The sequence below is a fragment of the Papilio xuthus genome, unplaced genomic scaffold (genome assembly GCF_000836235.2).
Source record: "Papilio xuthus unplaced genomic scaffold, Pxut_1.1 DF827714.1, whole genome shotgun sequence".
In the NCBI taxonomy this organism is placed as follows: domain Eukaryota; kingdom Metazoa; phylum Arthropoda; class Insecta; order Lepidoptera; family Papilionidae; genus Papilio; species Papilio xuthus.
In genome coordinates, this window is record NW_013530935.1 from 4,000,238 (window position 1) to 4,018,475 (window position 18,238).

The 18,238-nt window shown below is 32.1% G+C and overlaps 3 protein-coding genes across 5 annotated transcripts; all 3 read right to left on the reverse strand.

The window, feature by feature from the left end:
- Nucleotides 1–88: 88 nt before the first annotated feature.
- serpin-12 (serine protease inhibitor 12) lies at nucleotides 89–4,180 on the reverse strand. 2 transcript variants are annotated; one of them, XM_013310508.1, is made up of 8 exons: nucleotides 4,012–4,180; nucleotides 3,528–3,896; nucleotides 2,893–3,494; nucleotides 2,407–2,577; nucleotides 1,648–1,861; nucleotides 1,026–1,240; nucleotides 595–777; nucleotides 89–442 (listed from the first exon to the last, which is right to left on the reverse strand). In XM_013310508.1, the coding sequence occupies exons 1-8, from the start codon at nucleotides 4,022–4,024 to the stop codon at nucleotides 161–163; spliced, it is 2,049 nt and encodes a 682-aa protein (XP_013165962.1). In that variant the 5' UTR covers nucleotides 4,025–4,180; the 3' UTR covers nucleotides 89–160. The 2 variants fall into 2 exon arrangements, with proteins under 2 accessions (XP_013165962.1, XP_013165961.1); XM_013310507.1 differs by having other exon boundaries at nucleotides 2,893–3,487; nucleotides 3,521–3,896.
- A 1,005-nt stretch (nucleotides 4,181–5,185) lies between these two features.
- Nucleotides 5,186–9,396, reverse strand: LOC106116628 (uncharacterized). The gene is made up of 5 exons (XM_013310518.1): nucleotides 8,694–9,396; nucleotides 8,230–8,375; nucleotides 7,003–7,236; nucleotides 6,541–6,779; nucleotides 5,186–5,592 (listed from the first exon to the last, which is right to left on the reverse strand). The coding sequence occupies exons 1-5, from the start codon at nucleotides 9,265–9,267 to the stop codon at nucleotides 5,400–5,402; spliced, it is 1,386 nt and encodes a 461-aa protein (XP_013165972.1). The 5' UTR covers nucleotides 9,268–9,396; the 3' UTR covers nucleotides 5,186–5,399.
- Nucleotides 9,397–9,826: 430 nt separating this feature from the next.
- On the reverse strand, nucleotides 9,827–17,773 carry serpin-10 (serine protease inhibitor 10). 2 transcript variants are annotated; one of them, XM_013310513.1, is made up of 8 exons: nucleotides 17,613–17,773; nucleotides 17,021–17,066; nucleotides 12,989–13,110; nucleotides 11,959–12,652; nucleotides 11,680–11,885; nucleotides 11,241–11,426; nucleotides 10,575–10,713; nucleotides 9,827–10,366 (listed from the first exon to the last, which is right to left on the reverse strand). In XM_013310513.1, exons 1-8 carry the CDS (start codon nucleotides 17,613–17,615, stop codon nucleotides 10,191–10,193), a joined length of 1,572 nt encoding a protein of 523 aa, XP_013165967.1. In that variant the 5' UTR covers nucleotides 17,616–17,773; the 3' UTR covers nucleotides 9,827–10,190.
- Between the last annotated feature and the right edge of the window lie 465 nt (nucleotides 17,774–18,238).

Genomic DNA, 18,238 nt, shown 5'->3' on the forward strand with positions numbered 1-18,238 from the left:
GCCCATTAGTAGTTATCGCCAAGATAACGAACTCCATAATACGGTTATAACCGTACATTCATTCTGGTCAATTGCTAAAATAATAAGAACGGGAGTGAATATAAATTTTTAATCACCTCACTTCACAATCCTTACACTAAAATATAAAAATTACTAAAAATTACGGTTCCGGATCTTCAACTTTGGCCATAAAGAGAGGTGTCGTAAGTTTATTATCCCAGAGTATTGCAAGGAAGGGTCGATCGGCGGTGAAAGATGTTGATGGATCATCGTAGGAAAGAGCAACCACTGACAGAGAAGTGGCAGCGCCACCGGAACCTCCGCTCTCATCAATAGATAGAAGCGCGCTGTGTACACCAGATGAGATCCGTGGCGACATACCATTCTTTTGACCAATTCTCTGCAATTCTGCTTCATTGCTAAACATTGTCCAAAGACCAAGCTGTAGAAGAAGAAAAAATATGTCATGAATGTAATATTCCTGTCTTTTGCAAAAATTTGGCAGGATGTGAATTTACTCCAAAAATTCTTCCACCCTCTCTGAGTCCTATAAAAATATTATTTTATAATTTAAATATGACTTTATTAACTTACCGTACTTAAAACAGATTGTACGTCACTGTCTTGTTTGACAGTAAATTTGGGGATTTGAATTTTAACTTCCTTAGGGCCAAGGTTTTGGTATGAGTAGAGTTGTGGCTCCGTCAACGATAGAAGTACGTTATTCACGTTGTTTCCCTTAAGTGGAAGTATGAACATCATGGAGTATTCACTGCCCTGAAATATCAAAAACAATATAACTTTCTTGTAAAACGGCTTAATACAATAATTTTCTTACTAAATACTTATCGTAAACAAATCAATTAAATCTAGTCAAATAGTCCTTCCCTTACTCTATATCCTATATCTTATTCTCCATTCTTTTTGAAGAACATCACCATGTCAAAGAATGTGGTATTTATTTTATGGTCTTTTGCAGGCATTGGGAAATGGTTTCTAAGTTTTTATTTTCATTAATAGCTTACTTGGAATGGGAGTATCATTATTTGCGCCTTAAGTGCAGGATCGACGTCGGTTCTGACCATTCTTGTCGCGTACATGAATTTTGCTAATTTCTGGGAGCCATCGCTTAGCGTGAAAATACTGTCCTCTGTCAGTTCTGGTCTGAACTTTATGTCCCAATTCCCTTTGAAGTATACAGCATTCACTAACACCATTAAACTAGCCGGTGTTATTGACTCTGAAATGAGAAAATAGACATTTTTACCCGACTATTAAGTTATGTTTGCGCGTATGTAAGCCCGATTTCATGTATATGTGGGTTTTTGTATTTGTATACAAATTGCATACATATAGTTTAAAGTGCTGCCAAATAAATGGAGTCCAATAAGATTCATGTATTTACAATCAATCGGGTTGCTAGGATTTTAAAATTAAGTTTAGATTATTATTTATTTCATAAATAAACAATAATTGATATAGATACTAAAAATCGAAGACTAACATCTAAAACTATTTACTATATTTATATTTATGTTTGTAAGTAAAGTGTAAGTTATTTCATAAGTAACATAAAAGTTCATAACTTTATAATAATATGTAAAAAAGGTCACATTTGTTATACGATGGCAACTTAAAAGACGTTACCTGGTGTCAAAAGATTTTTAATCTTGCGATTCGTTTTGTCAGAGACCCAACTGTTTATCCTTGCGGAGGTTCCGTACGGATCGTTAAAGTTTGCACTGGTGACGTCACTGCCGAAAGCATTGATAGCGTTTGATTTAAACTTCTGATCAATTGTAAAGCCATTTGCTACATACACGTTGCTCGCAATCTTCAAAATGTTGCTGGAACCACGTTTCTATTAAAAGAAGAAAAGGAATAAAATTAATCGAATGAAATCAAACAACCTAATTTTAATAATTTATCTTATTAGTATATAAATTTAATATAAAATATATACCTACTTACCGACAACCCCAAATATTATTATATATTCAGTAACCAGAAGTCTAAATTAACTTATATAACATAATACAATATATATGATCTATTCGTTCAATTTGACTTTAAATTCGACTTTCAATATTTTCACGATCAGTTTGGTTTGATCTCTCAAACATAGCTTTATAACTTTACCTTTTAACTCTGTAACAAGGTAGATCAAAATTCTTATTTAAATTTTGAATTCGAAATTCAAAATTTCTTGACATGTTTTTATAAGAATTCCATGACAGTATGAACATGTCTCAGTTAGGGTCACTTTTGGGACTCATGTCATTGCAGTTAGTGCCAACGTTCGCGGTCGAACAGTCCTCAAAAGTATCCGTGTACATCGGTTCTAATACTTAACATCGGATGGGCACTTGATTCTTTGTAACTTTGAAAAAAAAACAATCATCTTACCTTCATGAAAGTTTTAATTCCTTTAAACAATGTTTGTGATGCGTCCGGAGTCAACTGTAGAGCCTGAGTGATTTCTTGTTCCGTGTATCCGGACGAGCCTTGTTGTACAAGTGCTAAAAGCAATGCTATCGAATACGGTGATATTACACTATTCTCCTGGCTGACTGCAGCCTGAAATTCATTTAAAATTGATTATTTTATCATCTATAAAACAACCATTAAATAAAGGATGTTAAATGGGAAAACCAACATTCTTACATATTGCAAATTGTTTTCCTTGTTTCTCAATAGTGTGCATATTTTTAATTTAAGTATGCAATAGCTAGGAACTCAAGATATTAATTATAATAAATGTTTACTGGTGATGGCAGTTACTTTTTTTATGAACTAGACAAAAAATAAAACAAAAATCCCGAGTCGTTAAAGATGAGGGAATCATTTTAAAAGGTTCATGACATATGTTCTAAATGTAAAAAAAAACCTCACCTTAAACAATTTCAGAGCAAATTTAGTTAAAGCCAGTGTTTCGTTGTTGTAATTTGCATTTTGCCTTGTTTTTCCGGTATTGTCAGTGCCAAATTTCGATGGTAGACCGGTGTTTTTTGATTGTGTATTCGTTTGACCCGAATAATAATTTTGATTATTCTGTCCGTAATCTGGAGATTGCTGATAGACTGGCAGCTGTTGTTGGGTTTGCTGATTTTGGAGATAATTCTGTTGGTTTTGGGGATAAAATTGTTGTTGGTTTTGCTGATTTTGAAGGTAATTTTGTTGTTGGTTTTGCTGATTTTGGAGATAATTTTGTTGTTGATTTTGTTGACTCTGGAGATTAAATTGTCCTTGGTTTTGCTGATTTTGGAGAAAACTCTGTTGTTGTGGTTTTATATTCTGTTGGTACTGTGATTGTATATTTTGTTGGATATTCTGTTGCTGATTTTGTTGGAAAAAGTTTGACTGTTGCTGTAGATTCGATTGTTGTTGATCTATGCCCAGTTGTGTTTGTGTGTCCTGTTGTTGCAGTTGTGATTGCAAATTTTGTGTTTGTTGAAATTGCAAATTTTGTGGTTTTTGTGATTGCAAATTTTGTGTCTGTTGAAATTGCAAATTTTGTGGTTTTTGTGATTGCAAATTTTGTGGTTGTTGCAATTGTAACGGGATTGCAACACTTTTTTGGTTAGTTTGAATTTGTGTTTTCTTTTGTTGTTGAACATTGGGTTGAATAACTGTCTGTTGTGATTGCAATTTATTTTTTTGAATTGGTAGCTGAGTCCGTACATTAGATTGGTAATCTGATCTTTTCTGAGCTCCCAGTCCATTATTTAAATATGATTCATCCGTATTCTGTGAAAATCTTGAAGAAAATACGTTACCACCATACGGATCTACGTTAAATTGCGGAATATTTGAAAGAATAAATCGTTCAAAATCATTATTTGATTGATATTTCTGGGAATCTGCTTTCCATATTAATATGGAATATGCTATTATTACTGTAAGTAAAAAGTATTTTGTTACTTAAATGAAGTAATAAGTATAATAACAATACATTATCTGTTGCATGCACATCACCACTGACTCACGACAGTAAAAAAATATTTTACTTACGTTTTAAAAACATCTTAACTTTAAATGATGCACTGGCATTAAACAATAAACAGCAATTTATTTATTATAAAGAATAACAATGTATTTTAACAACATTCATGTGATATATTTAATCTGTACAACAAGATACACGTTTGCTCGCCACAACTAAAGTCCGATATAAGCCGAATGGTCACAAACATCAGAATTGTCCGATCCTTCATAACAAATTCTATGCCAATCAAATTAGAACTATATCTCATAAGGCATAAAGTTGTTTTTGTTTATTGCATCATCTTCACATGATACGAGTCGTCTAAACAACTTAGTAGACATTTCGAGTCTTGGTTTTTCCGCGGCAGCCGGTTTTTTTGTTTTCCTGACGCTTTAAGATGAGATGTTTTTATTTTTAAAATATCGGATCGGGGATTTATAAAATTATTCTTTTCTATCAATAATTATGTTAACTTTATTTGACCTTTAGGTAATAAAAAAAATAAAATCCATGCTAAATATTTTTATTATTTATCTATTTACAAAGTATTTTTCAAGATGATTACAATTTTTAAATATTTTCTTATGTCTATTCCTTGGTCGTCAAAGTCAGTCCATTTGAGTCTTTTAAATTCGTCTTTTTATTTAGTCTATAAATGAGTTCCTATAATGCTATTTTAAAAGTTATAAATGTCAAGCTTATGGGAAGTTACTGTTATAAATGTACTAAATTATTTTTCTAATACAAAAATAATAATTGTTTTTTTTTGCAAAACACACATTTCAAATAAAATTAACTAGCCTTATTTATTTTAAGGCATTATTTCAAGTTTAAATACCATCTACAAAGTGGGTTTTATTTTTTAATCTTTTTTTACTACCGACCAGTTTTCAGATGTTAGAACATTATTTTAGTGCTTTATAAAAAGTTTAACTATTTGCTTTTTTTTTAAATAAATAGAATTAAGAGGAAAAAGTAAAAGGAAGAATAAAAAATTAGAAAAAAGTCTGAACGTGAGTTAAAGTTAATAAATTACTTGGAATTTATATTTATTTTTATGTCACATATTCTGGCATTATCAAAGAGTGGATGCCATTTCTAAGAGAACCATGATTACTTATTATTCAAAATTTAAAAAAAAAGTTTATTTATAATTACACATATGTAAGATCAAAAATCGATTAAATTGTACCACATAAATTTAATCTATAATAGCATGAAACATCAAAACTCTTTATACTTTTAGGCATTAAGAAAAATCCAAGTGTAAAATACAATTAAAATATTCATATAAATAGTACAGTCGGTCAGTCGAGGCATTCTGCCATCTTGTTTTTTATTCATAAAGTTAACCAACCAGTCTTAAGATCACGTCACTATTCCATTATGTTGTGATCATTTTCCTCAAAAAGGTCTATGTACAGTTGACGGCGAATGTATCTTTTACAAATTTTATCACTTTTTGCGCTATAAAATGTGGACCTGCACCGAAAAGCTCGATTGGCGCTTTGTATTCGAAATTGTTTTGTGCGACAACACCGACAGCTCGACGTAACCGCGAACATATTGCACACACGTTCTCCGTTTTTTTCTGTATTGCTTGAAATCTAAAAGGAAAATAAACACGTTTTTAGCAAACTGACTATTATTTGGCAGAAATACTAACGTGGACCTGTAAAAACCAATCTCATTTTTGATTCGTCCACCATAGAATCCTGTTCCAGTATAAATGTTAATCTACACATATATATGTTATATTCCTTTAGGATTTAAAGCACTATCAAATTTGAGTCTACAAACGTGCTGAATATTTATTATCCGTACAGCACATGACGTCAAATCGATAAACAAATAATCGTAATTGCTCCAGTGACCTTGAAAATAATAAAAACATTTTATCATATTTGTTAAAAATAATTAATTATTAAAATACTAACAAAAAGAACTTGTTTTTTAATAACGCATCCATTGCATAATTATGTTAATGATCTTTAAAGATTGATCTTTGTAACACAAGAAGTGGACAGAATAACAGGATAATACAAAATGTACAATATACTGAATGCATAAATGTTGCCTTTTCTATGTTAAATATCTTTTTTTTTCGTTTATTCAATACCTAGTTTTTTGTTTACATCCGGTACTAATTTTACTAATAATTCTAACTACATTTTGTAAGGGTGCATTATCATTGGGCCATAACTTTATCATTATACAACACGCGCGTCCTCTTATACGGGTTAACGCCTAATGAAAATGATTGGCGATGTAAATAAAAGGGGTAGGAAAAAGTACGGACTATCGAGCCCTAAAGACTAATAAAAAAGTTTCTTGCATATGTGTGCTATGACATGCTTATACAGGAAATCTCTCGCACAATGCATTCGGGCGCTAAGGACAAAAATGAAATATACACATAATGGATCGCCGGAATATTTTAAATACATGCAATATAGTCTTGGAATGGGAAACCTGTTTTGAAAAGGCGTTCCAATTTAGAATCCTCTTATCCGTAAAATCCCATTGACTTAATTACATAAGAATTAAGTACTTACATTGGACAATTATGAAGACGCTGGATAGATTCTCGATCTCCGAGCGCTATAAGAGCATTTCGTACACAGACTCCTGCGATGACTGACGGCAATTCAGAGCTGAAGGACTTGTCAATCATCAGAGCGGACATGCAGAGAAACGTTGCGGCTATTTCGATCTCTCCGAAGCAAGATTTATTTGAAACCCATGATAAGTAGGTGATAAAATCTTGAGGTACTATCGGTTGTTTAGGGAATTTCTGTAATAAATAATAATTTATGTGACAAAAATACAACACCTAAATTCTCATTAAATATCGTTAATTTTATTTTATCCAACTACAAACTTGTTTCACGCCTTCAATGCCTTAGAAATCATTCTATTTGTCATCTGCTTTTCCAACCAATGCCGTCAAAGCCGAGGTTGTATATTTAGCCACGACCATACATATATCTCGCAAGAAGAATCAAAGATGTTCTTACCAGTCTATTTAAGATTCCCATTTCAGTCTTCCTGAGTTGGTTGCAACTGAAGGCTCTGTTCGAGTACTTTACGAGTTTGGAGGCTAACGAGACAGGACCGTGGATCTTCTGCGCTATCCAGAAGCATGCAGCGGCTACCAGCTGCAACTGGTCTACTTGGACTACGCGACCGCAGAGCACGGAGTCCAAGTACCAACAAGCGGTCTGAACTACCGCCGGATTTCCTCGAGGACCCTTGAAACAGTGTTAATGGTTTCATAGTTCAGGGTACGTGTAATAACGTTGTCGCAGGTTCGAATCCCGCAATTTAAATCTTGTCAAAAGGAAAATGGATTGATGCAGAAAGATGAATAAGCTGCTTGGCATTTTACCTACTTTTATTTTCTTTAATATATTTTCATTGTTATTATCTAGTGAATACTTAATTGATTATTTTTAGTATTCGATTTATTAGCAATTTTCTAATGGCATTTATATGAGAACTATTTGAGAGGAAAACGTCATTGGTTTTACCTAAACCCCAATTCAGAATGACTGGTTTAGGCGCGTTATATTATACAGGTTTATGAAATATACAGTCACGATTTTGATAGAGATCATCGACTTTAATAATACTCTTCAAATCCATTTCTCATATATCTACACCAAGCAACTACCTAAGTAATAGCTTAAGGACTCTGTGTACGGCAGTTTGTTGTGTTGTGAATTTTTTCACTCAAAACTTAATTAATGATTTAAAAGAGGAAATATGATGATTAACTATGAATAATTATTTTTACATAGAACATGTATAAATAGATTTGTCTCGCAAAAATTACTGAATAAAGAATATACGCTATTTGTATGCGTTAATAAATAAACAAAAAAAATACCAGTTTCTATAACCGGCCAGTTGTATTTCTTTTTTTTCCATATGAAATTTGATAAAACTGGTTGTGTAGAATGTTTCTAAAAAATTTTATAACACGATCAATTAACTTCTTTGGCAGACGAGGATAAAAGATTTGGCCATGAAACGGCTATGAATCTTTAATTATAATTAATATTTAGTTTAATAACAAGACAGTTAGTTGAATTCCATTTTTCGCCTAGATTATAAGGAAATTAAATGTCATAAATCGTCAGCTTATACGCGTTAAGCTGGAACCTATCTTAAGTTTGGAGTGACAAGGCTTTAGAACTATTTCAAAAGCGCCTGTTACAAAATATCAGGTTAAAATGCCTTACATTAACTTTCATCAGCCAATTAAGAACGCAAGCACGACTGATTGTTGGCAGAACTGACACTTGGCCTGGTGTCTCAACGCTTAACAAATATTCAAACATATCTTTCGCGTAGTCGCTGTGCAGACACTTCTTATACAACTCCTCACCTGTAAGCAAACATATCCATAACGTTTCAGAGGTCATAGTTTTTAGTGCGTTAAATTACCTTACTATAAATAAAATTACCCAGTATTTTGCAATGAAACACGTGTATCTTATTTAGGTATTCTTTTTTTGAAATATTTAACAATGCGCAAAGACTAAAGACAAGTTTAATAATTTCAAGATTTACAAAGGTCAAATATTAAGGAAAATTGACAAAATATGTTTCATTAAAGTGTATAAGATACTTTAATAAATCCTGATATAGTTTTCTGTGAATTGGTATAAATATTCAAACATGCATACTATTTGAAACGACTTACAATAATCCGGAGGTTGTAGATCGCGGAAATTTTCATCGAATTTCAAACGTCGCTTATGTTTCTCATCCCCTTTTTTTTCAGCCGCTCCTAACGGTGAAAGTCCTTGCAACTCACGACTGTGCGGTCTTTTTAAACTTCTCTTTACATTTTTAAATTTATTCGGTTCTAATATTGGCGATTTGTAAGGTGTGTTAACCTTTTTCGGTTCAACGGTTCCTAAATTTTCTTTTTCACTAAAACTATCATCACTAATTGTTATCACACTATCTTCTTCGTCTTTATTCTTGTCATTTATAAGTTTAAGGTCCCAATCGAGGTCATCATTCTTTTGTCTTAAAGTTACAAACTTATCACCCCCTGTATTTTGATTTTGAACATTTTGTTTATGAGATACAAATTTTCCGTACGTTCGACTCGATCCAGCTACAAGATCGACGCTATTAAGACTTCTTAATGGAACTCTTTGCTGGTCACTTTTCAATAAATGCTTCGGTAAAGCCGGCAATGGTTGTAATGGTAAAGGTATCCGTGTTTTGTCGATCCACTTATTCAAATTCTCTTTATCAGATTCCATATCGTTTTCAACTGCATAAACACTAATATTTACTATTATTTTCAACACATTTGTCGCGACCAGCGCAACATTTACTTCTAATAACACAAATCCATTTCAAGTATAGGAATGTAACTACCCACATTTGTAAAATAAAATTGCATAGATTATAATTTCAACATCACAACCGCTATTTTAGATACAGATTGTAATTGAAAGATGTCTTTGAATAAGTGCTTTCGAACTAATACTTTTTATCGCTTTTTGTAATAAGATACTTGTTAACGCCTGTTAACATTTAAAAGCAAATAATTATTTTCACACTTAATTTTAAAATTAACTTAATTTGGAAAAACTTGATCTTCTTATCACTTGTGTTATTTTAATGTTAACACTAAAATAAATATACAACAGATAAATTAACTGATGCTGATTTATACTATAAAAATGTATTTAGAAAACTTTGCTCAAAGAGATTGAATAGAATAGGATTTGCAATAACTTTCCGTTTCTTTCTTTAGACAGACATGTCTCATTTCCATATTAGGTAGACCTTGCAGGGTAAAACATATAAATATAATTGTTTGAAAATAAATAGTTTATTCTATAACATATCACAACATTCACAAAAATTACAATAAATTAAAAAATAAAAACTTATTCTAACTTAACTACGCTGTGTACTTTTTCGTTATCAAATGCCTCTGGTTTAGATTTAGATTTGAAATAATAAAAAAAAAAACGTTGAAATTCATAAATTCACAGCAAATATCGATGCATCAATTAAAAATTTCATAGACATGAGAACAAGCTATAAAATTAAAAAGACAAAATATCTGGGTGGGTTTGAGTGTGGCATAGAAATCATTAAAGATAAGCCCACATACATAAAATTCTTTAAGTACGAAAAAATTAAAACTAAGCTAAAAAAAATCTTAAAACATTTAAACTTCGAATGTGGTTGGCTGTTGTGGATCGGTCACCTTGCCAGCGACCACTACGAGGTTGTCGAGACGGTCCATGATGTAGAAGATGAAAGGATGTTCGACACAGAAGCGACGTGGTGACCTCTCTTCATAGAAGGGAGCATTCTTCAATGATTCAATTCCTGGATTGGCAGCTGCAACAAATATTTTTTATCTATACAAATGGAAGATAATAAAAAAAGGTGTGACGTATATTTCTGTAGTCTTCCTTCCATAAAATTTAATCACACATATAAGTAAGTATCATAGTCTGCAATGTTATAGACCTCTATGGCAGTGCATTTTTCTTCTTTAAATCTAACAGCAAAGCAACAGAAGATGAAGTATCAATTATATCCTTACCAGAAAGTTCATTGGCAGCGGAATGCGCGTTATCCACGCGGACGGCGACGTGCTGTACCAACTCTTGTACGAAAAGACCCTCGTCCTCCGACACACCGGATAGCTCGGCCTCGCGACTGAAGATGTTACTCACACCAAACTGGAAAGTAGTAAATATGGTGGACAATGTAAAAATTTATTACGTCTTGATGTAACAGTAACAACAACGAATAGTTTTAAACTAAAGTGATAATCATAGGTTCGGTTAGTTAATAATCAATATCCACAATATATTCTAATATATGTATTTTTATGAATTACTTTTCATTTAAACAAGTCATAGATAAATTTGTTTTAAGTGAAAATTAGTGGACCAAATCAAACTTTCTTATCTATGTTTTTTTTTAAACATGAAAGTTTCCATGAAGCTATAATATGTTATGAATCGCTTCACTGCAGCTTTTGATAACATATTATGATACATAAAGAATACATCGAATATGTTTTTAAATGCAATTAACACAACTTTCAATAACTATAACACTATTATGTCCATGATCGTAATCCTATTGTCTTTTACGAGCCTTTATTGATAAGCTTCTCACATGTTCCAAGTATCAAAGTATTCATTCCAAATCATTTCAGTTGATAGTTGTAACTATTTTTGCCATCAAAAATATAACTAACCTTAGCAAGAGCTGCGACTGGCTTAGTAGTTGTTTCCACGTAGAAGGAAGGCAACGAAACTTGTAATTCTTCATCGATCATCGTCTCTTGAATATCAGCGATGGGTACCGAAGGTAAATCCGCGATAAGGCGTGTAAGACCATCTCGTGAGCGGGGAACAACAACAAGCAGAGCATATCGTCCACCCTGAAATGTGGCATTTTTCTTAAAATTACATCCCTATAACCTCGTTTTAGAGCAACAGGACCCGAGGGCTCCCTCAGGAGCCTCGACTCAGGCTGTTACTTGGTTAATTGTTTGTTTCATAACATAACACTCAAGCTTTAAACCAACGAGACAGAGCCATCTCTCGACGCTTTTTATTATTGCATAAATCAGGTCTCGAACATTACGGAATAAACAACTTAAACCAGTCTTTGGCGATGACTTCTTTACTTACGTCGTAAGGTAACATAAGTGCTTCACTGTCCAAATCAGGTAAAGAACTAGTCTTAAATGTCCCCGTCGTCTTCATCATTGGCACTTGCTTCTTTATCGTATTAGATTTGTAAAATACACCAGGCTCGACGACCTCGAAAGGCTGTTTCCATGAACCTCGGAAATACATTCCATTGAAGATTATCATTAACGAGTTTGATTTTGAAGCTAAAATAAAATAAAATATTAATAGAAGTCCCAATTTATCGTTATGGAAATATTTTTTTTTTATAAAACTTACGTTTGCCGGATTTTTTGCCAACGCTGTTCACAGAAACTATTGAGGAAATGTCATTTTTATCATGCAAGATTTTCAGACTTCTAGCACTATTTCTTGCTTCTACCGCAACCATAGTCTCCTCTTCGTCTTCTGATTCTTCTTTTTCTTTTTTGGCGTACGCTTTAACAAGCTTTATCTTCTCTTTGATGTTCTTTGCTGGTTTGTATCCTACATGTGACACATCAACTTTTTCGGGCTTATCTTCCATTGCAAACGTAATATACTTCTCTTCTGGATCTTTAAGGGCTAAAGGCTCTGAAATTTCGTCCTTTGTTTCATTGTCTTCTTTTGTCTCGGTAACTTCGCTATCGTCATCCGATTTGTTCAATTCTGAATGATATCTTTCTACAGATCGTACCTCAGTTAAATAATAATCTTCTAAGATTTTCTTGTAGTCCTCATTGATTGTGTAATTTTTGTAAATGTAAAAGAAATTCTTCAATTCGGGTTGATTATACTTATATTCATTTGTATTCTTTAGCCTTTCCATAATGTAGCGGAACGTAGTTCTTGTTAAATTTGGATTTTCTGGCAAATGCAACGCTGAAACTAATTGGTTTTTCGTCTCGCCTTTAGCACCTTCTGCTAGGATCGCGAGAATAGCAGCATATCCAAGTGGTGAGAAAGCAAGGTTGTTACTATCATCGATGTAACCCTATAAGGAAAGAATTAATAAATGTTGGTGCAATAAAACTTTAAAACCGTTATAAGTTTTTAATGTTAAAAATGATTAGTTTAAATACCGAAATATTTTTGGTACAAAGTTGAATACTGAATCACACCTTCCATTTCCCTTTATAAGCTTATTTATTGATTCAAAACATTCAAGTCCACTGATTACATGATGCATTTGCTATCGAGTGAGTGACATGGATTAACTAATCCACTAACATTGTGACCTCAATATCAAGTTAATTTACTTCCTGATACTTAGAACCCAGAACTGTCACGTAATGTATAGGAAATAATATTAACTTTCTATCATAATTACCTGGAAAATGGTCGTAGAAAGTTCGTTAGTCGCCTCTCCAACGAATCTGGTGTCTTTAGGCTGATCGGAGCGGCCTTGCCTCAACCATAATGCATTGCTAAAGCCCAAGGCCAAGCATAAAACTGGAATAAAAGAAATAATATATTAGTGCATTTCTTTACAATATTATAGGAATAGCTTATTTTAAAAGTTTTTAGATTTCTAGTTCCCTATTTCCATAATAAATTGCTTAGATATTTTTATACACGGTTGTTTATATTTAGCAAAAAACTAAATGGTTCTTATTGAAATGAATTATTGAAACTAACAGATCCAATAACGACTTAGTGTACCGCAATTATTTTTAAATACCCGCATTTAAACATAAAATTGAAATTTTATATCGCTGACTTTCTAGGCTAATGTTTACTTTCTCTTAAAACATGTTCAATAATCGAAGACGCATTAAAATAAGATCCTTGCTAATGGATAAGATGTACAACTTGATAAACCGTTGCAGATCAAAACCTGTTCTATAGACATCTAGAATAAAGTCGGGGGAAATGTAGGTCGCATTAGAGTAGCGGTATCAATGCATTCTAGCGACTATCATAGAATACGTTGCACATGCATTTTCTCTATGTAGGTAAAGGAAAATTACTACTATATAAAATTAACAACATATTTCCAGCAATAACCAATTATAAGGTGTCATCTGTCGCTGATTTATATATGAACCTTTTCTAGTATATTTCTGAAAAAAAATCCTTTATTAAAAGAAAAAAAATCTATTGACAAATTTATCCATTTACTTAACATAAGCTTGCAATAGTTTTTTGAACATTTTTTACTACATTAAACTACAAAAATTGTTAATTGCTTGAGCACAGAATTAGACAGTAACAATAGAGATAGCATGCAGCGGTCACGGTCGAACGAAACATGCACATCCGTGGTTCTTAGTTGTAGGGTTACCATACGACAGACATTTAACGTATAGTCCAATTTCCAACACTGATATTAACAAGTAACTATTCAATTGCGACAAGCTACGATAGATTAATTTAAGTGGTAAAAACCGTATATCCCTTTGTATCCCTAAATAGAATCGCCATAGATATACATGACCGCGAAGAAAATTAGTTACCTCCCTTAATAGGAGAAATAGATAACAGAGAAATTGGACTACACAATACATACAACCGATTACTTCTGACTAATCAATGTAGATTTGCGGTGTTGCGTATATTTTTGTGAAATAAATTTATCCTTCAATATTCGTGGTCACCTTATCGACGAGTGCAACGGTACCGCGGACTACGCCGGTGTGCTATGCACCCAGGATTGGAATGAAGATAGATATAATATGGATATGCCTTTTTAATCGATTTAAAATACTATTCTACACTACACATATTTTAAATAATAAATTTATCTGTAATTAAATGAAAAAAACAGAGGCTGTTTTCTCAGCCTACCTAAATATTTATTTAATGCTAAATCTTCAATAAGAAGAATTTGTTCGTTTTGATGTGCTTGTCTTAAGAATGGAATGGAATGAAATCAATTTTTTTTATTTAACTTAAATTTCTTTTTGATAGAAATGTTCACTTCAGTTTGAGCGTATCTCATATTATGCCAACGATTTATTGCGCGAGTCAGTAAAGCACTAGAGAGCGGTGAACGCACCGTACTGACCTACGGCTATTGTGCTCGCGCAAGCGCAGCGACAGAAAAACAGACAATCCGCTATAAGTAGAACACGCAAATAAATTCATGATAAATCTTTTTAAAACTTTAGTGCTTTTATCATTAACGAAAGATTCGAGAATCCTCACAACTCTTTGTCTCTCCAGATTTCTCTAAGAACTCTAGACGGGTTGGTTCTCTTGAAAATGAAAAAAATCGGTTTTATACTAATTTATATATAGAGTTATCTCTAAGCACATTACTGAGAAAAGTGCGTTACTTTTGTCGTCTGTACGCTCTCAACAATCTGTCTGAGAAAGCGGTTCCCATTCGCCTCGCAGTACTGCGCACGCGAGTGGCATCTAAATGATCTTTGTCAACTTTTAAATCATAATCATCGTGAAATATCTCCACGCATAAGAACACAGTGAAAGAAAATTCATTCAATTATTCATTGTTACATCAAAATTCATTTACATTTATGAAATATTAATAGCGTAGAACATAGAGTTTCTCAGAAATTAATAAAAAGAAACTGGATGTTTTTTCTAGAAACCTGTAAAAAATGTTGTAAATAAATTTGTCTGAAAAGACCTTCTTATCTTCATTTCTATAATATTTATTTCAATTAAACATTTTGATGGATTTCATTCTCTTTTAGTTTTTAATCTAGTTTATATTTACTACTATAAAGATCTGTATAACGACTTATGCATTTTATCCCATTCTTAAGAAAGTTCTTCCGACATCGTTTAAGTTATAGTTACTCGTAAATGCAAATTTCACTTCATTAGCAAGTCATGTACGATTCCAATGGACAAAGGCAATACGATCGCGGAGTCTTACATAAATATTAAAATTTATGTCTCAAAATGAACAAAGCATAAGTAGTTTCTTGCTATACTTAAATTCTTATGTCCTATTGTTGAATTTTACTGGACTTACTAAGTTATTTGCAGTAAGCTTTGTACCATACACAAAGCTTACTGCATCCTGGTACTACGTTTCAAATAAACGTGTACACCATTATGTGACGCTAAGTTTTCAAATCAAAATTCCTTTTAACATTTTAATTTTTCTGCACTTTTGTAGCAATTTTGACCGATCAAGGTGACAGATGGATACGTTCTTATTTCAATCGTACTACAGTCGAACCCGGATAAGTCTGAGTTCAAGGGACAATGATACTTTTCTCGCTTATCCAGTATTCGTATATCTTTTACTCCGATTTACTGAAAGTATACAGGATATTACTTATATAGACAATTTTCAAAAACCAAATATGTTTATCTTTGACTATGATCAACTTTGGTGCATTGTCAAATGCCGATTTCCTGTCGTGTTGTTAATGTTATGTGAATGTTTAGCTTCCTACTCGTAGCATAGTTGCAAGCTAGCTATGTTAAATGTTTACACAAATATTCAGTTTAACCATGTGTGTCCATTGTTGAAAAACTCATACCGAAACATATAGTCATCACTCTCTTTCTTTTAAAAATAGCAGCGACAATATTATGTTTTTGTACAACAGTTTAGGGAACAGAAAAGGTATACGTACAGTTCTTGTGATGCAATGAACGAACATAGAATGGAACAACAATAACTTCCTTCAATTCATTCATTCAATTAGTTTAATTTATTATTCTCACGTATACAAGTTAAGGCATTATTGTTCTTAAACGGATGTTGACGAATAATTTGTTTGAATAACATTGTAAAAATTTTGTTTCTTAATTTAATATTACTTAAATAATACCTGATTAATTAAAGTCTTATGTCGTGAATTTTGGAATGGAGAAGTAATATTAATTTCAAAATAAAATTGAATTAACATAAAGTCTGATCGATAGTACACGATTCTTGCGTAATAAAACTTTTATCGTTGTTTTTTTTTGATCCATAGTTATGTACAGATGAGATAAAATACGTCATCTTTATAAATGGCACAAATACAAAGTCAATGTCGCATACTAATGTAACATTAACTTATGTATTTATTTCCTTTACATCTTCGTGTCAAGCAACGATATGAAATTACATTCCAACTTGATTATAATTTAATTTCATATTGAATATTACATAGTATGTGCAATGTTACTTTGATTTTCATAAAGGTCCATTCAGACAGGGGCGGAGAGCAGGGTAAATTTTTTTCACGTAAATAATATTGAGTTTAAAAAAATGAAAGAAAGTTTAATTTTACTTTGCACATGTTTTCTTATTAAGCACAATCGTAAAAAAGACAAGAGAAATATAATTAAATTCAGCTTTATCATATAAAGCTCTTTTTCACTTGCGATAAAAATCTGCTCTGTTCTCGGCCTGGTCTGTGTGAACGGACCCTAAGAAGGGTTGTTAACTTACCTAATAGTTGTCGCATCTTTCTATCAGCTGGGCTCTGAACGATAATCTAAAACAAACAATATACATTAGTAATAATATCACTTAAGAAAATTCATCACGAGGTAAATACAAAAACTTTAAAATTTTCGCGTTTATAATATTAGTCAGAAGTAAGATTTGCTGTTTTCCTATTTTCAAGATCGCTAAGAATAGTCAATATAGATTTCTTATTTATATATAAATTGCTATATCAATTATAACTTAACAATTTTATTGGGAAACTGTTTAATTCTACTAGTCCATCGTTTTTTGCGTTTGTTGTCTGGCACATTTTGAATTTATGACATCACGGTTAAAGTTGTCAAGAACAAACACACAAACGTAATGTCATCGGCATATACCTAAAATCCGATATTGTTTACCTTTGAAACCGGCTTTGAGAGAACAAATATGTTAAACAAGTAGCCACAGAAAACCTTCAAAACGTATTGTTTAAAAATATTTTAGATTTTAGGCACTAAAAAAAAATTGATGAAAAGTTAACTTTCTAAATAAAAAAATAAACTTAAAAATAAATAGGCCACTTTAAACCGCTTTAATGCGACCTACATACCATAATGTCATTGACCGGCACAAATACTTACGTGCTACTGGCAGCTAGCAAAACAAACACAGAATTAAAAAGTTACACTATATTTTTTTTAAAGGCAGAGTCGGTAAGCGTGCAGCCTGCGCTACGCCGTGCTCGATCGAGAGTGACGTGCGCGGAAGCAGAGATGGCGCGTTTTATATCTAGATATTTAACAGTTAAGTTTGAATGGGCTATGGTGGGTATAGAAGGAACAACTTTTATCTATTGTTTATTTTTACAATTTGTTAATTACAAAATTTAATAATATTGAATAACTGTAGATGGGAATGTATAAATTAATCAATATGTGCGTCTTGCTATAAAAATAATTTTGTATGAGACAAATACCGAAAAAAACATTAGATGCGTATCGCCATGTATCGTGATGTTAATATATTTAGTCATAATAAATAATTTCTCGAGTATTGTATTTGATAATATTTCAAAAATTTAAAAAAAGTCTTGTCTAGAAGTTCTTAATACTTCTTAATCTATCAATAACAATCGAAAAATCTTATAAAATGCGAAAATTCAAGATTCATAAAAATAATGTCCTGAAAACATACTAACATAGAAGTTTCATTATCAAAACACGATTTACAATTATA